The sequence below is a fragment of the Falco naumanni genome, chromosome 4, assembly GCF_017639655.2.
Source record: "Falco naumanni isolate bFalNau1 chromosome 4, bFalNau1.pat, whole genome shotgun sequence".
Taxonomy (NCBI): domain Eukaryota; kingdom Metazoa; phylum Chordata; class Aves; order Falconiformes; family Falconidae; genus Falco; species Falco naumanni.
Window position 1 is genome coordinate 18988989 of NC_054057.1, and position 25336 is coordinate 19014324.

Below are 25336 nucleotides of genomic sequence, written 5' to 3' on the forward strand. Positions count from 1 at the left end.
ATGTCATTTCAAGTGATACTTAACTTGAGAAGAAATCCTGCTATTCCGTAAGTTTTATTTATTTGTGTTATGAATATTTCACTGACATACACATACACCACACCATCTCAATTCCTGGTGAAAAGGATACATGAATTAAAGTACCATGGATTAGAATAACTGACCCTTGACTTCTGAAGTATCTGGTTTTTTTTGGTTTTGTGGCTTTTTTTTTTTCCCTCCAAATCAAAAAATGCACATGGGTGTTATTACCGATTAAGTCATTGGATTGTAAGGTTTGGTCTGCTTTTCATATTAAAATATATAGATATTTTAAAAACTCAGTGGTTGGGTTTTCATGAGGAGTTTATTTTCATTACGAGAACAGCTGTTCTGTTCTCAAAAATCAGCTTCCACATTTCTAAACTAAATCATACTGACACCAAATAAAACTGCTCCTTGACTAGCACTTTTTATCAAGTTTTCTTTGTTTTTCATAGCAATACTAGCAACATTAATCATAGATTAGAGCAAATCAACAATAACTGATTTGCCAAACTGAATTTAATACAAGTGATCCCTTTCAGTGTGAGTTAGCAAAGCCTTAAAAATCATTTTATGCATGATTATTTTACAGAGGAGGCCTGTCATTGATTTACTTTTAACAAAACCCCACACACTTAAATAATGAATTTTTTTAATAGTGAATGATTCCTCAGTTTTACTCCAATTTGTAACTTTTTTCCGCTTTATCTTCAAACCATGGGAAAATAAAGGCTTTATAACACCTCTATGAAAAGCAGGGAAGGATTTAATATTCAATGAAGTATGATATGTCTGAAACTTACCAAGGAGTATGTAAATCTTTTCATAAGATTTAGAAGCTCTTAGGAAGAAAAGTATTTCTTCAGAGTTCTGTTCCTAAAAATACTGAACAATATATTGCACTTCATATAAATGACTGAAAAAACAGCTTTAACACAGCTCCAAGCCCAGCAGGTGGCACACTCTCTTTTTTATCTGCAACTGGCTTTAAATTTTTTCATCTCCATGCAGATTTGAATTTCACTGCATGCAAATTTGCTATCCAGAAAAAGCAGCATTAATCAAAATTTTAATCAGCACATATTGTATGAGCACTTGCTTTTTCTCAGTATTTTTTCCTCTATGCAGATTTTACTTGTCAGAAGAAACAGATAGGTATCTTGTAGGAAGTAGGAAGTTCAGGAAAGATGACTTCAGTTGCAAAAAAAGTATTTACAGTTACAGTATAAAGATTTGGGTCTTCAGTGTACAACTGCATGTAGTTATCCTTTATCCTGCAACAAGGATAAATTCAGTTTTGTTTTCTAAAACATTTTTGGCTTTCGTTTGTTGCTGCACTTGTTTTAGGAAGCTTTGCTTTCTGTGAACATAATTATTCCTGTTTTATTCTGTAAAAGGTGCTTATAGCAACTTAGATTTGCTTGCTCTTCTATGACTAATATCTCTGTAAAACCAGCTTTTTACTGACAGAACTCACCAATTTTATAGGGGACTTTTAGGATATTTCAGTGAATTGAGCTCCAAACCCGACATTTCAGAATTATAGAGGATTTTTAATAATGTAAAAAATATTTTTACCCACAGCTGTGCATAGCCTGCTAGGACTTTAAAACAGATTGTGTTTTCTTATTGCCCTTTCTGCTTTTGTGCATGTCTGTGGAATTGGTTAATACAGCATTACAGCAACATATCTAGAAGATGAATCACACCCTGCCCCACTTATTTATCTATTTATTTATTTAAGGCAAAGAAAACTGTGGATTTCCAAACCAGTAACACAGCAATGCTGCAATGGGGAACACGCAGGCTTGTAAGCACCCACTTTACCTCCCAGTCCTCTAGTCAGATAAAGGTTTTAAACCTTGGGCACAGCCCAACACTTCTATTGATTGACTTTTCACAGACAAAGAGTAAACATTTTTGAATTATTAATACACTTGAAAATAATGTTTTTAGCGTCTCTTCTCATACTTTGTTCTGTTTCTTTTTTTCTCTCTTCTACTTTATCTTGCTTTCTTTATAATTAAGTTCTTTCATGAGTCACACAATGTGTGGCTTTAGGGAAGAGAGCTTGAGAATAAAAAATATTATGCAGACTTGCAGCTTTTCACATTGATTGACATATCTAATATTACATAAATTAATTCTCTCATTCCTGTGTTTCAAGGTCAGTGCAGCAACTGCACGCTCTAAGTGCTATGAAAGCTTTCATATTAGCACTCCTTCTGGCTCAAACTACTCATCCTTCATTGTTAAGTTCTCTTTACACTTAGAGTATTTGTTATTTTTGCAAAGATGATAGAAGTGGCAATACTTAGCTAGAAGTAATCGTCCGTAGTGTTTGCAAAGCAGATGACTTAACAGTTGCAATTTGGTGAACTAAAATCATCAAGGAAGTTGCAACTTCAAGTAACCTGCATGTTAACACCTGTTTGTTTGAACTATACATGAAGGCAGGAAACCTATTTGTATATACATATCTATTTTAAAAAAAAAATCATTTTGTTGATTTTCCTGTGAAGGAGTTGTACATCCTTTTCCCTTGTACTCATAAAAATATAATATTTTTTTTAGTTAATAAATAAATAAATCAGTTGTGCCACATTGAAGTGTTTGTATTATACAACTTTTAAGTCATTAAATCAAGTACCCTACAATTAGCAAATTTATTAGATGTTGGAAAAGTAGGTGGAGCAGGAAGAGCTAAAAACATGACATTCAACACTGAGTAATTCTTTGCAACATTCAGGTGACATCACAGTTTAGGCACGTTGAAGATTCAAGAACATGTCACTGGCTACTAAGAGCAATTAATTGTAAAACAGCTTGTTCTCCACTACTAAAAAATTCCCTCCAAAATAAGATCATAGATAAAGTATGTTAATATATGACAAAAAGCACATCAAGCCATTCCAGCAGCATAAGTTTTCAGGGTCCTGCACAAAGTCTGTCTTCCACTAGAAGAGTCTATAGACCACAGGCCTATTTCAAGACAGTCTCATACAAAAACCAAATGAGTATTAATTTTTAATTCCTTACAAAGTATTTAAAAAGTTTTTAATTAAAAATATTTCTACGAGCTTTTAATTACTTAAACATGTTCTTTATCACACCAAGAACAAACACGCAAAAGAAAAGCCACTGCAAACATTGAAATACCACAGCCTAAGTAGTCTGTCCTCAAAAATCTGCTCTTACCTTTCTCCCAGCTTTCCACTTGACCCAAAAAGGAGGGCAGCCATCATTTTATGGCTGTTGATTAGACTAACAAGTTCCATCTGGTACATCTTTGTGTTACCTGAAGATGCACCTAGGGAGCTTTTGCCCCTAGTGACTTAAGCTATGCAGGGAGGAACACAATGGTGCCTGCAAGCCTTGTCTGGCTTACAAATCTCAACAGAGACTGCAGCCCTTTTGTAGCAGAGCTGCTTCTGAACGTAGGATGACCTGACAATGCAGGGGGCTGACGCCTATGTCACTGAGCCCATTTTCTAATTTGGTTGTCTCAAATAATTCAAAAGTATGGCTTACCAGCATATGTATCTACAATAACTCTCGGGTAACTAAGCTGTGTTGCTGCACACGGGTGACACTTGGGATTCAGAGACCTACTTGGCTGTAAGTAATTTGTTTAAAAATGCCAACACCACCACAACCTAAACCTGTCGATTAAACAGAGCATTGTCTTGCTCTTGTTAGTGCTTCTGTGTCGTTAACTTTCTTGAGCATCAGCAGAGTTTGCTGTGCAAGGGGACTTGGGACCGCTACTTCTATTGGCACTCTTTGGTAGTAATAAGAGGGGTTAAACGAGACCTTTCAGATAATAATGAAAAGGAATTACTTCTCCTAACCAGTAACCTCGTACAGCCACGTCGTCCTCCTTTTCTTCCATTCTTTTACCTGTTGCTGAAGAGTTTACAGTTTGGCCTTAGGAACTGTGGCACTATCAGTGTTCTACTGGCCCAGAGGCTGGAAAATAAGCTCACAGTTGGATGCTGGAATAGGCAAGAGCTGGCATGCTGGTCTGGATTTTCCCTTTCCCAGTAACTTCTTGCAACACCTGACTTTGAGTCATTTCACCTCAGAGGCAGGTGCAGAACCCCAAATGAAGGGTTCAGTGTTGTATTAGGTGCCTGGGATCTAAAAATATCCCAAACCTTTTCCCTTCAGGAGCCACCACCAACTGGATTGGTTGTGGCCAGAAGTGTCAAAACCAGCAGGTGTGTAATGACTCAACCTGTTGTTTCAGTGCTTCCAGAGTCACACCTGCCCACTTGGAAAGAATTATCGGGACTTCTTCTGTTTTGCTTGAAACAGTCATGGGAGAGCTGATAGTGCTGAGCACTGTTAGTAATTTCCTAACCAAGAGGCTGTTTTCAGCAATGAGAAGGCTTAAGCTTAATGGCTTTCTCAATATGCATGAATTTAGGCTTGCAACATCTGTCTGGAGGTGGCTGAACTGCCAGGGTATGGGTTACTGAGCATGGCACATAAGGCAGTGGCAGCACCCTTCAGTACCCTTCCCCTTGCAGCTGCAAGCCATGCATCGGGTTGAACTGGGAGAGGCCAGTGCGGTCTGTGCTTCTGGGGGTGTATTTCTGAAAACCTGCTATTCATATTGTGCTGTTGATTCAAGTGTCTGGTGGCGTTTTAGGAAAAGCCTTGAGCAGCCCAGGAGGAGTGCAGAAGGGTGCGGGCAGACGGGCAGGAGGAGCTAGAACTTGGGCTAGTTGTGCTGCCTGCCTTGGCACACACGGGTCTCAGCTCCAGGGAGCCTGCTGTTAGGCTGCCAAACGGGAAGCTTGATGTGCGTTCAGTGCTCGTTTTCACATTGCTGTGATAAGGTGGTTTGAAAAAATACCCTGCACTCTGACGAAGCTAGGAGAGTCCTCGGAGATAACACCACCAAATAAAACCTATGTAGTGCTGCATCTCGTAGTAGTGGTGTGTTTATAAACAGCGTCAAAACAGAGAACTGGTTAATGAAGTTTGCAAGCCCTTCTCAAACACCCTTATTTTTTTGAGCTTTCACATTGAGAAGAAATGTGCTCTGAAAACACCCTTGCTCTGAAACAGTTTTGGCAGTCCTTTGTGTCATCAAACATCTCATCTACCCCTACTCGACTTTGATCACCACTCTAGGTTTGTCTTATTCTTTTCAAAAAGTATGTAAAGTATCTTTGCTGTTCTTCAAGTCTGCTTCTTATCCTTTGCTACCTTTATTGGCTTCCTCCAGTCTGTGAATTTCACATGCCTGTTCTTCTCCAGCCAAAGGCTTTGCTTTGTTGTCGGACCTTAACATTTGGTTTGCTGAGAGGCAGGATGGGCATCAAAATGCAGTGGCCCACTTCTGCTGGGAGCCCAACAACCACACGATCCTTTGGCTATGGCCAAATGTTGCCCGAGAGAGGAGTGCTGGTTCACCTGAGGTGACACTGTGCCTGGGGGCCTACCAGCCATTCAGGTCCATGGGTAGGCCCCTTCCAGAGCTTGGGCCAATATCCTGGTCTTGCCCGATTTACTTGCAGAGAGGTGTAGCCCGAGTGCTGGGTGCTTTCTGAAAGGTGCCTTAAAAAGGAAAGGACCAAATCCTGGTGGCTTCTGGAAATAAATCCATCCCTGATTCAGTTCCTGCAGTAAATAACTTTCAGAGAATTTAAAGCCAAACTATTCCACCCACAGGACCTGCTGTGTTTTAAATCACGTGATTGAAAACTTTTGAGGGGAACTGCTGTTCTATACAACCGTATATTTGAACATAGGAAGACTTATCTCAGAAAGTGAGGGTCTGGGGGATGCCGTGTAGCGTACCTGCTCCAGGGATTGCGGTTCTCTGGCAAGCCCTGTTGCATCTTAATTCTTCATACCACTGTGATTTTTCTAAAATGCTATTAATTATCATGATTTTTTCCTCAGAATTTATAACTGAGGGATAGAATTGGCCATGGGAAGAGACAGGGGGAAGAGGAACAGAAGGAACAGATTCAGGAGACAAAACATGGTGCTGCTGGGCAGCAGGTCTCTCTAGGAATGGAAGTCACTGGTGTACATTCAAAGGATTTAAGCATCCAAGAATTTAAGTGGGTACTTAATGCGTTTAATCTAATAAACTTAATTTAAATTTAATATCAACAAGTTGTGAAGACAAATTTCGTGCCAGAAGATTAATTCAGAGACAGCTGCTTTCAGAGTGAGCAAATAAAGTTAATTAAATGCTCAGAGAAATCAGATACACCAAACAACTAGTAGGTAACAAATATCTTAAGGATTTGGCACCTTGCAGAGGAAAATGAAGAACTGTTACCATGAGTTACTCAGGCTGCTGGCTGAGAATTAACTTCCTGGGACAAGGGGCAGGAATTTTTGGGTTGCTTCTTTAACCAAGGATTTTGTGTGAGGCAGGAAAATACCCCAGCCTTTACAGACACTGAGAAACTTATACATCAGCCAATATTTTTAGAAGCTAAAAACTCACATGTAATTTAAAAAAAGCAGAAAAAAGGCTTTGGGAAAATATACAAGCTATTAAACAAGAAGTAGGTTTTGCTCTGATTTGTTCTTTACATCTAGCCCTTGGTCAAAAATTTTGCTAGAAACAACTATTATTAGTTTCCAGAAACATTAGGCTTTGCATGAGGGACTCGTATTGCTTCTTTTAATACTTAGACGCTAACCTCGTTTCATTTATCTGAGGTCATTTTTAAATGACAAGCGATATTAAGACTTGACACAAGAAAAAATATTATTTACTGGCATAGAAAGACCTCCCCAATATCTTTTTATAATCTTTTAGGCCTTGCCACACCTATGCATTTGTACAAGAAAGACCTAATGTATGGGAAGTTGCTGGGAACCAGAATCCCATTTACCTTGTAGGTCACCAGTACAGATGTGTAGTTGTCCTTACTCATATTTCTGTGCAATAAGGTAATGGAGGTGACAGCACTGAACCCCTGTCAAATACCTACAGCGGTGGGTCAGCAACATGATGCTGGAGCTACCCGGTTTGCACCAGATGAGGGTGTATCCTCTATTTTAAATACATGAATCCTGAAAAATACGATTTGTTTTTAAGTTGCAGAATGATGCTGCAGTTTTCACAGCAGCAGTCCCAATGCCTGCTGTCTTTAGGAGCAGTAGGATTTATTTTCTTTGCAAGCAATCAAGCCAAAGGTCTGCAAAGATGCCTATTGATTCTCCTGGGAGTTACCGATTTCACTGCTTTGGTCACCCACTTTCAGTGCCTCAGAGGGGCTGCGTAACATACAATGTGGAGCTGTGCTGCCGTCTGTGCTCATTGCAGTGTTGTAACAGGGAGAGGCAAAGCCAAACCATTTGCCATGGCTCAGGTGGTGGCACAGCATTCCTCTTTTTATGATACCTCTCTTCAGACAGCCTGACACCTGATCTTTTAAAGAAAACTGGAAAAAGAAAAGATAGCGTGGTCCTCTGCGGTGCCTTTCTTCATACCATACACTCTTCTTACTCATGCTAGCTTCAGCAAGTGCAGGGACACAGCTGCCCAAACGGGTCAGATCCTGGGAACCAGCTAAATGTCACCAGGTCCCCAGTGGGTCCAGTACAAGTCCTGTCAAGCCTGAACCTACTGCTGGATTACCGTGGTGGCTAAGGGAGTTTTGGCTACACAGGAGGCAGCGAGAGGAGTCAGGGTTCATGTAACAGCGCTGGGTGGTTTTATGGTGACCCTGTTTCTACCAGAGTCATTCTTGTAAGGCCACGCGCACTGACTTTTTGGCCCAGTTCTGTGGGTAATGTATTGCAGTCCTGCTGTTCCTGGTGGTATAGATTTTGGAGTAACCAGTAACAGATCTCTGTTCACGCTTCACTTTCTGATTTGCTATTATGCGAATGGCATATGCTCTTTGCTCTCACCTAAATAAAAACTTAATGTGGAGACTCAGGTGCACTGGGAATAGAAACCGCAACAGTGGCACACAGTAAGTAAATTCTTTGCTTCCAGATTGCTTAACCCCCCAAAACAACAGCTTTCTTTAAACTAATCCCCCTTTTTTCCATAATCTGTGCTAAGGTAGAAAATTATGCTGCTTTCTTCATTCTTGAAAAAGAAATTCAGATATAACCAGGAGGCCCTTCAAATTTAATAACAAGCATTAGAGGCAGACAAAGAAATACTAAACATTAGGTGCATTCAGGTAAGTGATCTTTCTCTCGTCAAAGAGCTACAGGACTTTAAGAATACATTTAGCTTGCATTTATGGCTTTCAGTAGCAATTACTCAGGGTTGCTTAGTTTCAACCTGAAAAAAATTAGAACAGGTTTTTTAGTAGCTGTGAGAGATACAAAATGAATCCTACTTTTGTGGAAAATAAGCCAATCCGACAATGTCAGAATCACATCGCTGCAAATAACAAGCATGTTATCAGCTTCATGCGTGGATGTAAGTGTACAATGTAAAAAGAGATTCAGTCTGCAAGATTTCCGCTTTCATCATTAGTGGTATTAGCAAGAACATTCATTCTTTAAGGTAATATTTTTTCTCTTAGGAGATTCTTGGGAGCTCCTGCTCTATCTATGAAAAAAGCCCTTCCCTGTAGCGGGGCAAGAATTTATTCTATGCCGTATATTCTTTCAAGGGTATGAAATGACCCGTTGGGAAGTAGATTACTGGGGATGAGCATTTCACACCCCACTAGTAACATCTTCAACACGCAGTGTTCAGATCACGTTACAGGCATCGTGCTCTGCTTTCCACCCACACGGGACTTCTAGCAGTAATACGTAAAAGAATTGATACCACTTTGTTTGTGTAATGAAACATGCCTCCTTCGTTTTGGGGGGTTATAAAGAAATACTGTGATTCAATTGGAAGTTCTGTGAATAAAGTTCCTGTTCTCTCTCCTCCTTGCTGAAAGCCATGGTACAGAGCATTTCTTTGTAAGAAGATGTTTTTGGTAGAAATATTATTATTAAAATTATAGTTACACATCTGCTAATCACGGTTCAGCATTCCTGAATTAGAAAATAACAAGAAATGAAGCAAGATGACAGTAATAGCTGATCTTTGTAAAATTCTTTGGAAAACTAAAAAAAAATAAACATGCTGACAACTTAAACTGCAAATGTCCTTGTGACCTGTTACGTCTGATTTACAAAGCAGTTGTACAACATTCCCAGAATTAAAGGAGAAAATGGCTATTATTTCACTAGACTGATAAACATCTGTGTCATGCTGATGTATGTAGGTCCAAGATGAGTTGATCGGAATCTTTTTTCAGTACTTTGACATTAATGTATGTCTGAAGACGGTATAAATTGATTACGGAGTATGTCAGCCTGTATCTAATGACTACAGTTTGATAGCAACTCCCAATATGTTAAAATAAGAAGAAAGATTAAATTAAAAAGTTATTAACTTAAAATAAATTAAGTTAAAAAGAGAGAGTGATTGAGAGGGAGAGAAAGAAGACACATGCTAGTCTGACACGGGGGTCTTACTGCATTCGTATTTGCTATGCTTTTGTATTTTATAGTCCATTAACATTATGCAGCGGACACTGCAGAAATACGGAAGCTACGAAAAATTTGAACAGGCCACTGGAGGCAGCTTGCTGACCAAAAGTCGCATCTGGAATCACGTCAGGAAATATATGGTGAAAGAAGGCTGTCTTGGTGAGGTAAGTTGTACACTGGATCAGGAAGGAAACATTTGCCTGTATCTTAGAAATTACACATGGATGGACTTGAGAGACCACTCGGGAGACCTTTCCTCCGTAACAACGATATTCCTTACGTGACATTTTTTCTCATGGTTGTGCCTAGTTTAATTTTTGAACAATTGAAATGATGCAAATTCCTTGTGAATGCTTCAGCCATCTCTCTGAATGTGTTTCCTGATTCATAGATGCTTGTTCTTAAATTCACCTCTTTTGGGAGTACCCCAAACCGACACCCTTCCTTCCCTCCTTTTTTCAGCTACTTGGAGACTAGCGCATTTCCATTTATTCATCAGTTCTGCCATCTGTTCTCTTGTATCAAATTATTTACACCAAAGGAAAGAGTTAAGAAAAGGCCAAGAAAAATAAGCAGCAGCCCAAGAGACTGATTTATAAGAAACAACACAAATTAAAGTGACATAAGTGAATAAAAATGTCTGAAAGAGGTTGGCTTGTTGAGTTGGTTCAAATGCTGTTTTTTCCTGACTTTAACCGTCTAATCTTTTAGAGCCCTGTGCAAAAGTGTGATTTCCTATATGCAGGATTTTAAAAGTCCAGTTTGACTGAATTACGTAGAATTGCTTGCAAGAGTCAGATGAAATTGAATGTATAAAAATAGATTTATTCCAAATGAAAACACTAGCTGACACAGTCCAAGACTTGGATGAGGTCACTGGCAGTGAGCAAGAAGAGTCTGGAATGGGAGATCAAGACATGAAAATTAGTTTCCCAGAAACTGTGTTTAATTAGTAAACATCATATTATTAGAAGAAACCATTAAACTCATCACACCTTTTTGGAAGACTGTAATTTAACACTGGTACCAGACTTTATCTGTGTTTCCGAGAGTGAGGTTATAAAACTGCAGTTTGGGGCAAGCAGAAAAGAATTGTATTTTTGGCCTCAGCCATGCTTTTATCTCCCTTTGTGTTTGTTTTTGTCTTGGTTTATCTTCATGGAAGCAGGATCCTAGACCCTCATCAAATATCTCATGTCCTTCTTAATGAAATGCTTTTTCTGCAAAAATAGGGTTAATACATCATGCTTAGTATGGTCTAAAATACCGTAAAAATACTGTCTCCTGTTGGCGAGATGTTAAAGCTAAGTGGCACCTTTGCTTTAAATCTAAATGCTTTGGGATTTACCTATCTTTCCAGCATCTTAAGTAAGAGTTTTATAGGACTGATTGTTTGCTGTTGAACTTGAAGCTGAATGATAGGTTTTGAATACAGGGAAATGTCACGTTCTTGCCTTTGATCCTTTTTCGTTAACTTTGATATTAAAAAAAACCCCTATGTCTCTTGTAGGTACTCTCCCTTGTACTTTTCTGTTTCTTTAGCCATTACACGAAGAGGGAAAAGTGCTTAATCTTCAACGAAGAGTTTCCCTTTTCCCTCCCAGGCACTTGTTTAAAAAGTCTTTTTGAACTCAAATAACAAAATATATCAATATGCATTAATTTCCTTTTCTGGCAACTTTTGTTTTGATGACCAGTTTTCCAAGAGAAAACAGGAAAACTAGAACTACATTCCTGGTTAAACCCAAACAAAACAATATCAATATTCTAATAATATTTCAAGTCTGCATCATGTATCAGGAAACAAACTACACAGTGCTTCCCCCTGTCATTCATGTGGCTTTAGAATTGCAACTAAAAATGTTTCAGACAGTTAAGTGTATAGATACCTAGTCAGTTTATGTGTGCTTATCTATATTTTTCAGTTCTTAGTAATAGTAAGATAATTAGACACAGTTCAAAAAATGGAATTTTCTCGAATTTACTCTGCATTAGATTGCTCCCCGCCCCCCAGATCTAGTCAGTGTTACCATATACATTTTTTCCATCTCATGTCTGTCTATCTTAACCCTCCTGCTGGGTCCCACTGAAGTCTGAGGTTTTGTCAGCAGCACAGGGGTCTAGGGTAGCTCCGTGGAGTCAGAAGTGTCTCTCATAGGTGATTGCAGGTAGCAAGGAAGAGCTGTGAAGGGCAAGGCACCAAAGAGAAATGAAATCATGAAAGGGCCAAAGCAAAAAGTAGGAACAGGAGTGAGAAGAGAGCTCTTTGCTATCTGAACTCTCTCATCTTCAGATTGTGGTCCATCTCACGGAGGACCTGCTATCTCGAGCCTCAATGACAGTGGTGAATGGCCGCCCCACTCTCACTATCAATATCTCCACTGCGCGAGAGCACTGGCTGGAAGGGATGCTGAGACATGAAATTGGTATGAGCATGACATCAGTTCTTCAGGCACAGGGGAGTACTTGCATGCGTTCTTATTTATTTTGCAATGATGGGCCAGGCGCTGTACATACACGGAAGGAGGGAGCGTTCCTGTCTAAAGAACCTGTGCTGTAGGTGTGCTAAAGGGAAGGAGAAACATATTTATCACTGCAGCATGCAGTAAAAGGATTCCAAGGGTTCATGTACATTAGCATTTTAGGTCAGATCAGGAGCGAGCTTTTGAAGTGAGTCTACAGCTGCTTCCACTTGCTGCACTGAGATTCACATGCCAAAGGAATCTTGGAGCAGGCAAAGTATAATCCTTTCAGATGATGCTAGCCCAGAGGCTGTGCTCCAGGGCGTACCTTCTGTGTTGTCACTGCTCAGGGACATTTTGCTCATGAGAGCAATTCAGAGCTAGTCTGGAGTAAAAAATAGGGAAATAAAAATAGGGCAACTGTTCAGCCTCAGCACCAACCATTTCACTTTGCAAATCTGCTTCTGTTATGCTGCACTGCTTGCAAATGTAGCATGCTTTAGGTATGAAGAATTTACCCGGCAAATCCTAAACTGTTGTAAGGTTGCCTTTATTTTGCATTAACACGGTTGGCCCAGCCCTGTGGAAAATTTCTAAAACTTTTCAGTGAATCCGTTTTAATGAAGTACATTAAAACTGGTTAAACTTGGCTAATGCCTGAAATTCAACTGAAGAATAAGCCCTGCAGTTGTCTGGAACCACTGTTACTCACATTGTAAAGGCACATAGCCTCTTCCAAGGCAGCAGCAGGGCTGTTTAATCACCTTCAAGAGGCAACATTTCTGCCCCCTTTGGTTCTCCTTCCTTCTGTTCGCTGCAATGCCTAGCCTATGCTAGAGACATTCAGCATGTAAGACACGCTTGAAAATTCCTTTCCATGGATTTGGGAACTCCAGTCCTGCTGACATTTGTATTCCGTAGGCATTTTTGGGAGTCCTACTTGCAGTCAGCAGGTGAACAGTTGTACCATATATCTACCTCTGACAAAGCTCTCTGTTGTAGACAAGGCTAGAGCTGGCACTTTTCCCGGTGCTCAATTCTATCTGTTCAGAGTTCTGAAATGTGCATCTCCTTCCATATTTTGTAAATTTTTTTCAATCATTAGATGCTACTGTTCTAAGTCTCATATTCCTTTCTTTTCAGGAACTCATTATTTTCGGGGTTTTAACAACAACAGCCAGCCTTGGTGCAACTGGAACGGACGTAGAAAACATGGGTTAAAACCAATCAACCCTACAGAAGAGGGGCTAGCGAGCATTCACAGTGTCCTGTTCCGCAAAGACCCTTTTCTTTGGAGAGCTGCCCTGCTCTACTACACAGTGTATCAGGCTAGCCAAATGTCCTTCAGTCAGCTTTTCCAGGACGTGGGGAAATTTGTCAAGGACCCCAATACTAGGTGGGATTACTGCGTACGAGCCAAGAGAGGGTGGACTGACACATCACAACCAGGTGGGTTCCCTGCATGTCTTCTCTATTTTTGTACTTCAGAGAGGTTTTCAGAACATGCACAGAGCCCCTTCATCATTTCACACAGTAAAACCTTTGCAAAAGGGAGAAATGGGATTGCGCTTTCTGAAATGAGGCAGCAGGATTTCTGCTATCGAAAAGAAGGCTGAAAATGCACATCTGTGAGACTTTCAAACGGAATCCGTAATGGAGGGGGTTTTTGGAAGTGGGAATGTAAATTGCAAAGCCATAAAAATGTTCATACTCGGTTGCACCTTCTTTCACGTTTATTACAAAAGGTGTAATGCTGCTGTGGATATTCAGAGATGCCATCTTCTGTGTTTGATTTCTTTGGCTAGTGGGTTTAGCCTCTTAGTTAGTTTTTGGGAAGGTTTTCAAAGTCTGGGATATAAATACCCAGTTTTTTAAAATAGAATTGTTCTGCTCATAATGGCTTCTGAGAATATGCCTTGAACAAACCCTGACAGAGTCCAGCATATCTTGATTCCTTTTAGGCTGCTTCAATAAGGATCAGGTATACTTGGATGGCATCCTCCGAATCCTGAGATACAGGGAGTCCATTGATTTCCATCTTCTGACAGCCCTGGGGAAGGTGAGTGGTCTCATTCTTACCAAAGGGTACAGTTTTATCGTTTCAGCAAGCCTGCCTGTAAAGAGCTATGAGTCATTGCGCTCTGGTTTACTTTGATCTAGACCTCTGTTCTGTACAGCACCTTGTATGACACAGTGCAAGTTACAAATATTTTGAGGTCCTAAAAATTTCTACCAGTTTTTCCTCATTCCTCACTTATCAGATTAAGATTTTATGATCATGTTTTTTCACAGACTTTCCTTTCCTCCCTTTACAGGGTACTACTATCTGACTTGCAGTACAAGGGACTGCCTTGGGCAAGCGGGGCAGGTGCTAGATAAGGTGGTGGTCCTAGCAGAAAACAAAATTAACCATTTGATGCTAATGCATCCCCTTCCACCACAGAGTTTTTCATCTCAAATTTCTCTCACTGATGGCACCTCTGATGTTCTTAAAAAAACAGGGTGGGTTTTTTTTTTTTCCCTAAAATACATGGTATTTCTATATTGACAGTACATATTTTATGTCCATTCTAACTGTCATTGCTTTTTTGTTCTCAAAATTATACTAAGAAGTGCAGAAACTTTGTCGCACTTCCTAAACCAAATCCTTGGATTGCTAAGTTTCCACAGTTTATAAAGCAGGGCTCATACTCACATAAACTAGGATTCAAATTGACGTTGTTACACTTGCCTTTAGAGCTGGTATACCAATATTTCTGCCTACTTGGCAATGAATGGGTGATAAAGGGAAGTGGCATGTTATAATAGAGGGGTTTGATCCACATTTAAGAAGTTTTGCCTTTAGTGTCAGAAATATCCATATTGGTGAGCAGAGCTATTTAGGTAACTGAACCAAGTTAGGAGGCTTTGAAAATAAAATCTCACTGTCAGATAAGTCTCTGCAACTTTATTCTCCAAAACTTCCTTGTGCTTTAAGCCTGCTTAAGTTCACACAGCTTCTGCCTGCTAAATTACTGAACACATACTGTTCCTGTGCTGCTTTATGCATTTCTCTCTTCAGGGAGCCTGAAGAATTGTCAAGCCACCTCAAAAACATAATAAGTCATTCCTCATATAATTACAGATCCCACCATAATCCACATGGCAAGGCATCCACATTAAGGGTCTACAAAGCAATTTAATTCTAGCAGTATGATAATTTATAAGTGCTTGACTTTACAACTTATAAAATCAAGGGATCTTAAAGTCTGCTCTGAATGTTTTTGCTGCACACATCTGCAATCAAACTGGAAATTTGTGTATAAGAGCAGTATCTGCTCTCAGCATCACAGATTGGTTGAGGTCTGCAAGGACCTCTCAAGATCATCTAGTCTAACACCCATGCTTCAGCAGGGTGAGCTAGAGTAGGTTGCACAGGATCATGTCCAGTGGGGCTTTGAATATCTCCACTGATGGAGATTCTACAACCTCTCTGGGCAGCCTGTGCCGGTGTTTTACTACCATCAAAAAGTGGTTTGTGTTTGGTCACAGTTTTGTGTGTGGATTGCTGGTGTGGATTGCCTCATGCCCTGCCAGTGGGCACTGCTGACAAGAGCCTGACTTCCTTGTCATTCCTTCCCATCAGGTGTTTATACACATTGGTAAAATCCCCCTGAGCTTTCCCTTCCCCAGGCTGAACAGTCCCAGCTTCTCAGCCTTTCCTCATAGGAGAGATGCTCCAGTGCCTTAATCATCTTGGTGACCCTTCACTGGACCTGCTCCAATATCTCTAATCTACTCTCAGGAAAAACAGGTTCCGTGAATGTAGAGAAATAGGAAACCTACACTGAGATCTATCCTGTGGTTATTACGAGTTTATCACTACTCTAAATGGTGATTTATTTGTTTGTTTAGGTTAGAATAGGAGGATCAGGTTGTTCCAAAGGGAGTACTAAGCTCAGCTGCCATGTCTTCCAAGTTAGAATTAAAAGCACAGCATTTATAAACATAGGGAAACTCAGCATTTAGTGTGAAAATTTCATTGCCTTTTGAAAGATTTTCAGTGTTGTATTGTAACAAGTGAGCTCAACTTTCTCAGCATGCATATTTTCATTGCAAATATAATAAAGGTATGAACATAATAGGAAGTGAAAGCAGTCAACTATAATACTGACAACAAATTGCTTCTGTGCTTTAGTGGGTAGTTAACACAGTTGTAAAATCAGAGCACTGCTTTCTCATGTGAATGTATTTAAGACAGAACCATGCTGAACTTTCTTTGTCTTCTGTGCTCATCTGAGTGCTAGAAATAGAATTATAGAATGGTTTGGGTTGGAAGGGACCATAAAGATCATCTAGTTCCAACCCCCTGCCACGGTCAGGGACACCTTCCACTAGCCCAGGTTGCTCCAAGCCCATCCAGTCTGGCCTTGAACACTGCCAGGGATGGGGCATCCACAGGTGCTTTGGGCAGCCAGCTCCAGTGCCTCACCACCCCCACAGTAAAGAACTTCTTCCTAATATCTAATCTAAAAATACCCTCCTTTTGTTTAAAGACATTACCCCTTGTCTGAACTCTATGGTCCCTTGTAAAAAGTCCCTCTCCAGCTTTCCTGTAGGCCCCCTTTAGGTACCAGAAGCTGCTATAAGGTCTCCCCAGAACTTTTATCTTCTCCAGGCTGAACAACCCCAACCCTCAGCCTGTCTTCGCAGGAGAGGTGCTCCAGCCCCCTGATCATCTTTGTGGCCCTCCTCTGGACTTGCCCCAGCAGGTCTGTGTCTTTATGTGGTGGCCCCAGAGCTGAACACAGCACTCCAGGTGAGGTCTCACAAGAGCAGAGCAGAAGAGGAGAATCACCTCCCTCAACCTGCTGGCTATGCTTCTTTGGATGCAGCCCAGGATAGGGTTGGCTTTCTGGGCTGCAAGCGCACATTGTTGGGCCATGTTGAACTTTTCATCCACCAGTACCCCCAAGTCCCTCTCCTCAGGGCTGCTCTCAATCCATTCTCCACCCAGCCTGTATTGATGCTGGGAGTTGCCCTGAACCAGGTGCAGGACCTTGCACTTGGCCTTGTAGAAGTTCACGAGGTTCACATGGGCCCACCTCTCAAGGTCCCTCTCGATGGCATCCCTTCCCTCCAGAATGTCAACTGCACCACTGAGCTTGATCTGAGTGATGGAGGCAGCTGTGCCTTGCTGGTGGCTTCTGACATTACTTAGTGTAGAAGAGAGCGGTGCATGGAAACAGAACACGTGCAAGCTGTTTGGCATACCTAGAAGTAACTAAGGAAAGAGCTTGAAGCCTGAGCAAAGATGCTTTTTAGAAGGAGCAGTTTTAAAATTTTACAGGAAAGAATCAAATATGGGAAGCACTGTAAAACATTCATGTAGGAACTGCATGCAAGTAATATTAAAGAGAAATAGAATGCAGGTATTGGGTGCATTTCGGTATGGCGTAACTACCAGAGTTTTAAAAAGCAAAAGCAGCAATATTTCACCTTCTATTGTGTTTCCCAAGAATATGAACACATTAAAAAGAGCCTAAGTTAACCTGGTTTAGCCTCAGTCTTTTTTACCTAGTACAATGATTTTTAGCTGCATGTGGTAATGAGGACAACCTGTTGCCACAGTAGGATGAGGTTATGTTTTTGATCTCAGAATGTCAGCTTTTGTCATTCTTTAGCAATTGCAGGGACTGAGGAAATACATCCCATTCAAAGCATACCTCAGATCACAGATACTTATTTCTTGGTTGCAGCTGTAACAGAAACCCCTGGACATAAATACGAGGGGGAAAGGGTCCTTTTGCTTTCCTTTGTTTGGGAGCAAAAGAGGTAGAATTTCAACTTGGGACAGGAGGGAAGGTCAATATTTAATCTCATTTGGTGCTGTGTCTCCAGACTGAGAGGAGATGCTAAGATTTTGTATAGCTCCTCTGTAACTACTTCTAAATACATTAATCAGGCATAATGCCACACCATATTCAAACAGCAGTACCTTAGTGACTTGAGTAAACCTGGGCATGGGTGTGTGTTCATTTTGTTAATCAGGATGCATCTTGTCATGACGGCTAGAAAAGCACATGTACACAGACGAAGATCCCTTCTCTTTGTGGACTTTGTTCCCATTATCAATAGTGATAATGCACCTATCTCTGACTGCCTTTATGGATCAGGTTTAGCATTACACTGTCCTATCTTTCTTACACATGGGTGGATCATTCATGCTCACTTTAATCTTTTCTGAATAGAAACCATCACCTGCTAAGAGAGCAGGCTGTTTCCAGGGAACCCTGACTGTGCAGCGCTCAGCTCCTTAGAAGAAATGTGGGGTAAAAAGGTTGGAAGGAGCAGGCTTTGCTCTCGAGCCACCTGGCACAAACCTGCTGTGAGGAAATAGGATGTACCAGTTAGCAAGCACAGCCAGGCTTGTGGGTTTTGCCAGTACATATGCTTCTTTCTGTAGGGTATCCAGAACATGTAGCTTGTAGACAAAGCAACTACCACAGAATTTTCATCACACTGGATAGCCCCAAGGAGTCCTGCTTTGTGCAGGGAGCTTACATAGCTATTGCACAGCCAAGTATTCATCCTTTCTGGACCATTATTCACAGCATCTTGAGCTACTGCAAGCTCAAGACTTTAAGTCCTAGCTTGTAGAATCATAAGGCTAAAGAGAAAAATCTTGGATTTCATTAGAATAAAATGTAATAGGCCCTGTAGTAGCTGGAAAATGTTGGAGAGTTTCATACCTATACCCAGAAGGCTCTGATGCCAAGAGGCAAAACCAATCTCCACCCTGCTATTGAATGGGAAACAAACAAACAAAAAGAAATTGGGATGCTTAAGGGTTGCCCGTGCTGTAGTTAGTTACCAGAAGTGCACTTTAATTTAGCTTTGCATAAGCACATTTGCTAGCGAAAATGAAAACATCAGAGTTAAGTTCAGCTGGCAGCATTCCTTTCCCAAAGCTGGAGCCTGCCTGCTTCCTGTGCCATGCCTGTCCCACACTCCCTTTCTAGTTCCCCAGTCTTTGGTACAGTGTTTCGTCCATTCTCATGTCAATCTTCCCACCTCTTTGAGAAAAGACTCTGAGAATCACATGTGCTCCATCCTTTCGCTCTCTTTCCTGCAGCTGCTGTAGGTCATTCTCATTCAGCTTCCTACGAGTCTGTTCACTGGCTGAATCAAAAGCAGAATCAGGAAGTATGGAGGCATTTGCTAAAATTACATTTTTTTGCATCTTCCACTGAGGCACACGGTTACTCATGTTTTCAAAGGATTCTCACAAGCTTTTAAATCCCCCTGCTCTGATATCTTTTCTCACCTACAAGAGAGGATTTAGAGCCACAGCGGAGAAGTAACAGGACTGTAGTGGAAAATTAACGCATCTCCTTCCTTACAGATCTCCTATGAGGATGTGGATCGCTTGAAAGGATTAGCTGTGATTGAGAACATGAGAGTACCGCACTTTTTGCAAGACCATACCCGGTATATGGAGCACTTGGAAAAGATCATGGAAGTCAATGAACTGACTGATGAGGAGCTCCAGGATCTCATAAATTAACAGTATTAGCCCACCATTCACTTACTCTGTGAGGATGTAGAACTGGACTTTGCAGAGCTTGCAAAATGACTTATGAGGGGTGGGACAGGAGGGAAGGGTGGCCAGAATACGTGGAATTCAGAAAAAGCCCCTTTATGTTCTTTGTGCATTGTGATTGTATACTGATTATTTTTTTTAAGGGTTTGTGCATTTCTTAAAATTTGGCTTAGGAATTCCTTTGGAGTGATCTGTCCAATCATCTGCTCTGTTCTGTATGCTAGGTATAGTGCTTGACACTGTCTTTTGTAACATACTGCCTTTTCTCACCCAGGTTTAGAGGTGGAGGAAGAAAGGAGAAAGAGGAGAAATTCCCCCTTAGTTCACTTGTGTTTGCCCTGTCTTTGGTCATAGGTTTCACGGTTCAGAGCAACAGAACTGCTGTAGATTATGCTGCATCACTGTCTGTGTAACTTGTTCCTGTTTGTTCATCATTGCGATGAAAAAAGAAAGTTTTAAAACACAGGGCACAGAAGCAGGTCTTTGTGCCATAGGGTCAGAGCTCTGTAACATTATAAAATGTTTTGTTGTTGTTTTCTTTTTTACTGGGAGACTTAACATTTAAAAAAAAGAAATAGTATTGCTGTTTTAATGACTGTCAAAGTTATCTCCCTTTATCCCCTCAAAAAGTTACACTGTTCTACATCTTTATCTGTAAAGTATATATTTCAGGAAGCTGAATTCTGGGAAGGGTCTCCCTCCTTTGAGAACAAGCATAGCATGTCTAAGAAGTACCAACACGGCAGCGTTTTGGAAGAAGGATCAGGCAGAACTGTGATTTCATGACTTATGTGTTTTAAATAAATTCAGGAACACAGGGACATGATTCAGCACAGCAGGCAACACCCACTTCTCTGGGTCACCTGAGCCTACTTTTAAGTCAACTTTTCAAGCAGTACCTCCATGCTACAGCAAGCAAGATCTTGAAGAGCTCATTGAAGAAACAAGATGTGAGTAGGGGGAAAAGACGACTCACAAGTGCCCTATTCCTGCATTCCAGGAGATGTGCTGCACTGCTCTGAAGCGACCTTACCTCTGTTATAACTGCTGGTGCTAGATCCAGAAGCAAGAAGAGAAAGCACCTTACTGCAAGGCATGGCTAGCCGCGTCATAAACAGCTTAGATGGTGTGGGAGGACTTACTACATAAACTGCATATTCTGATTCCAGACTATTATGGAATTACCTAGGCAAATTGAGTTTTGCACCTATAAGTATTCTGACCAAGGGTTTTGTTTTAGTAGAAAACATTTTACCAGGGCTCCTCTAAACTCCTGGGAAGCAGCTATGGTAGGAGAGGCTGGGCAGAAACTAGTGAGAGCCTTGGCCAGGGTAACAAGCCTAGTATTGGGTAAGGGGACTAGAGGGACCCAAGGTTTCCTCCACACCACATCTGCGTGGACTTGAGCCCTGGTATCCCTCCCTCCCCACTTATCCTGTTCTTTAATGAAATGAATGGAATAACCTCCCACCTTATTTTACACCCAGGGCGTTACCAAACATGACGGCAAACTCTTGAGCACACATTTTCTGATCTATAAGAAAATCTGTGAGGAAAAGCTCTCAGCTGGTTAAGAGGTCTGAAGGTTTTTGGATAACCCCATAAAAGCAGCTGCCTTTCAGATAGTACTGCAGGTGCATTTGCAGCAGCTTTCTGGCTGAGTACTTAAAAAAAAAGTGCACAACAAGCATAAATTTACTAAATTTGGTTACATTCAAGGCAGGGACCTGCAGCAGCCTTAATTTTGGATTGCCAGTATTGTTCAGGAGCTGAAAGCGATTCAGCCTCTGTATGCTGAAATAAAAGCCCTTTTTCTCGCCTGTCCCCCTTCAGGCTGGCTAGTTTGAACACTGGTGACTTTGCCTGCCCAGCTTTGGGTTTTGTTTTAGAGCTGCTCCGAGCAGCCACGGTGTTCCAGCAGCCCGACAGGAACCATTTGTAGTCACATACTCACGTGCTCCAGGGTTTGGCTCCTTTGCCAGAAGCAGCAAGAAAATCACACGTGGCTGAGGGTGAGTCAAAGACTGCAGTCAAAAGCTGGCTTCGGAGGAAGTTGGGCAGAGATCATTTGGGCTACACCACGGAAGAATCTGGCTTACTTTGCTGACCAAGGGGTATGCAAAAGGGCCAGTCCTTTACGAAAGGGACAATTTTGAACTGATCTTTTTCTTACAGTAGAGACCCCTGCCTTCCTCCAGTGACTTCTATGTAAGCAAAGTGCTTTTCCTTGTCCCCCAGTAATAAAGTCTTATAATCTAAGTGTACATGCAGAATGTGTCCTTGAAACCAGGAGGCTGTGCTCGTCACCCTGCTTTGCCACAAAAGGCCATGCTTACAGCCCCTCGTCCAACAGCCAGTTGACTCTTACCATTTTGTAGCCCTACGTACTGCTACAGGCCTTTTTACTTTACTTGAAGACCCGCGTCCCATTTTCTTCAAAGCAGTAGGTGCCATTAAACTTCTGTCCTTCGTTGTTCTAGAAACAGATTTGCCTTGTGTAAGGTTGGAGTCTGGAAGTGCTCACTGTCAAGTAATACAGTAGCAATTGATGAAGCTGTCAGCTTCTGTTCTCAGCACCACCTTTGTCCCTTCTCCTTTGTAAAAAGTGTTTCAAATTTTGAAGCGTAGCTTTTGTAAATTTTCCCGATTTGTTCCCCCCCTGTGAGGAGGCTGGTTACTAATTCATGATACTGAAGTTCTGTAATAAAGCGTATGGACAGCAGCGCACGTGAGCTGATGTCACTGCTAGTTTCACGATGTCAATGATGCGATGACAGCCTTTCCTAGCAGTCTGGCTTAGTTGCTTTGCTGTGTATCCAAGTCTTACTACTTCTACATTATTCCTATAGAGAAACCTGGTTAACATTGGAAAAGCCTCCCTGTTTCACCAGACAAGTTTTAAAAGGCATTTTATACAACTTTTACAAATAAAAGTAAATCAAAGAGTGGCAGAGACGAGTACTGAAGTGTTACATCATGTTGCATGAGAGTATTATGTCTCTTTTGATGGCATTGGCTCTATGGCTGGGCAGACATCACAAGCTGTGCATGGAAGAGGTGACTTTCTGATGCAGTTTTGAAAAACATCGCTCGGGGTTGGAGTCATGAAGGATCTGTTGAAGGCTTACATTGGGTGAAACTCCCTCTGCTCGGTCAGAAGGCCTGGCTGCTCATGAGAAAACTACACACCCTCCCTTCTTCCAGGATATGGTCTGAGGCATCATTGGAGCCACTTTGCTGCAATGGGTATCTCAGCACCATCCGTGTGGTAAAAAGCAACTGCAAATGTTCTACTTTAACATTTTGGTCCACCCCCTGCCTCCCCCTGCTGATTCATTTCAGGGTTTCTTGTCCCCTCTCATTATAAAATATGCTTGCTTATCTCCAGGGAGTCCTCTCATCTCCTTATGGTTCAGCTCCCTCACGTATAAGGATAACATTTAAGAATTGTGGGTTCTTTTTAATGGAAATACTTTAAAAGTCATTAGCTGATGTGCCTTGCAAGACAGTTTATTATTGCATTACATTCCCCCTCGCTTGCTAGCTAGTTCAGAAAACTCAGCCTGAAATCTCCCCCCTCTTCAGGCTCCTGAATCACCACAGTTCTCCCTTGCCCAGTGCATCCCAGTTACCCTTTCCACAGCATCAGCAGCATGAAACATAATGCTTGAGCTGTGCTGGGCAGGTATATTTCAGTACTGACTAAACACCACATTTGTTGCAGGTGATCTGCGGGACTACTGCAATTCTGAGATCTTTTCCAGCACTTGAGTGCCAGGCTCATGAGGCTAGATGCCCTGCAAGCAGCTTCAGGAGCAACTCGGGCACCGAGGGTCTCAGTGGGGCTCCTGCCTGCCTGGTGAGGAGGGAAAGCTGGAAATCATATATGCTGGAAACCAGGATGGAAGTCTGACAGCGCATGAGTCAGTGTAGATGTTGAGAGAAGCACTGGCTAAGCCAAGAGAAAAGCAAAAGAAAACAGCTAGAACAATTTTTTTCTCTTGAGGAGGTGTTTATGTAGAAGTGTCTTAGTAGTTTTCATAATATATTAACACCAAATTAAGAAGTTCTTTGATTTCTTTTCAGTTTGCAGTTTAAAATGAGATTGTGTGTCTTTAATATAAAGAGGGCAGAATCTATTTTGGTTTTGTTGAATGATTATGGACTTTGAACAACTGGAAGTCTATATTAGGTTAAATCTGGAAAATCTGGATATTGCATTTTAAACCCATTCATATACATTGATTCAATAATAAAAAAGATGACACCACAATTACCTTTCAAGGCACAGCCACACCCTTCCCATTAAAAAATTGGCTATATTCATTTTTTATGGTGCTGCTGAAATATTCTGTATCTTCCCCAGTCGTGTGGTGCCTCTGAGACACTTGGAAGCTTCTTTTCCTGAAGTGTCTGTGGACACGCAGGGCAAAGTACAGCATTATTTCAGCTCTTGAGATAACTTCACCCTTGGTTACTTCATTACAACTACTCTGGCCACTGTATGAAGCAGGAAAGAACATGGATGGAGACCACACAGTCAAGGCTCACGTGAATGAGCAGGACTGGGTTGGACAGACATGGTTTGGGAGAGGAAAAAGTTGCTAAGAAAATTTGGTGGTGGGAGAAATGTGGCTGGTGATGTAGGAGCGGCTAGCTCCAGGCCACGGTGCTCCTCTGGCTCCACAGGGTCAGAACGGTGCGGACACCTACCCAAAGGGACCCTCTCCGCTGGCCTGGGCGATGCTGTGGGGCTTTGGAGGAGAAACAGAGGGCACACGCCAGCACCAGCCCCCTGCACAGCTGCCCTGACACAGCAGAGTTGGGATCATGTTCAGCCCCTGTCCCAGCAGCGCCCTGAAAACTGCGCTTGGAGGGTCTCACATACATCCACCAGGGCCTGGTTTCCATCTCACACCACACCCCAAGCGAATCCTGGTCAGGCTGTCTCCTCCAGCTTATTTGCTTATTTCTCCTGCTTGGATTTTGCCCTGGTCTCTAGTACTTATCCTTCAGGCTATGTTTATTTCATTCCAGTCCTTCACCTTCCTTTTTAACTCAAGAATGCATTCGCTACAGCATCATCCATCTCTGAGCCTAGGAAGTCAGTCAATTCACTCCCACCCACCAGAAAAATCCATACGTGATCTATGAGTCAACCTCTTCTCCTTCCTCTCCACCCAGTATAATATTTTAAAGCTGAGGTCCCCTGTATTTTTGATCTTCCTTTACAGCTTGCAGAAAAGAAGCTTTTCCAGGTTTGGGCAAGATTTGTCACCAGACACACATAACCATGTGGAGAAGCCTCCAGTCATGAGTCACTTCTCCATCTGCTCTCCCATCTCCATCCTCCCTCCTTTCCCAGCCCCTCTCTGCCCCACACTCCTCCAGCTCCCAGTGTCCTTGCTCAGGCATTTCTCCACCCTTCTCCTTAGGGCCCTCCATGCTGCGGCGATACCCTAGATGTGCACCACTTTGGGGAGCCCCCCACCATTCCTGCCCATCTGTTGGCATGCTGCCGCTATCCCCCTGCTGCCAGTGCATTCGCAATCTCTCACACATTCCCCCCCACCCCTCACCCTGACTCTTTGAGGCTCCTTGACAGTCCCAAGAGCAAAAGAAATCTTCCTTCTGTTCTGAAGTTAAAACATGGTTAAGTGTCGCTCTGGTCACACCTTCCCCATCCAGAGCCCTGCCTGTTGCATCGGTACCTTCCTACTGCAGACAGAACGGGGCAACGACAGGTCCCCAGCCAGGTGGGACAGGCTTATTTCTA

The 25336-nt window shown here is 41.9% G+C and overlaps 1 protein-coding gene across 3 annotated transcripts in view; it reads left to right on the forward strand.

Moving 5' to 3' along the window:
- Window positions 1-21819, forward strand: part of KIAA0895 (KIAA0895 ortholog) — a 30436-nt gene extending 8617 nt beyond the window's left edge. Inside the window, exons 1-6 of one of the 3 annotated variants that reach the window (XM_040592077.1) lie at window positions 7788-7982; window positions 9537-9680; window positions 11810-11942; window positions 13122-13427; window positions 13940-14037; window positions 19363-21819. In XM_040592077.1, coding sequence (XP_040448011.1) covers window positions 9549-9680; window positions 11810-11942; window positions 13122-13427; window positions 13940-14037; window positions 19363-19524 — 831 coding nt within the window. In that variant the 5' untranslated portion in view covers window positions 7788-7982; window positions 9537-9548 and the 3' untranslated portion in view covers window positions 19525-21819. Of the gene's footprint in view, window positions 1-7787; window positions 7983-9536; window positions 9681-11809; window positions 11943-13121; window positions 13428-13939; window positions 14038-19362 lie in introns of those variants that run through there. The other 2 variants (XM_040592075.1, XM_040592076.1) reach the window with 2 other exon arrangements.
- The last annotated feature ends 3517 nt before the right edge of the window (window positions 21820-25336 follow it).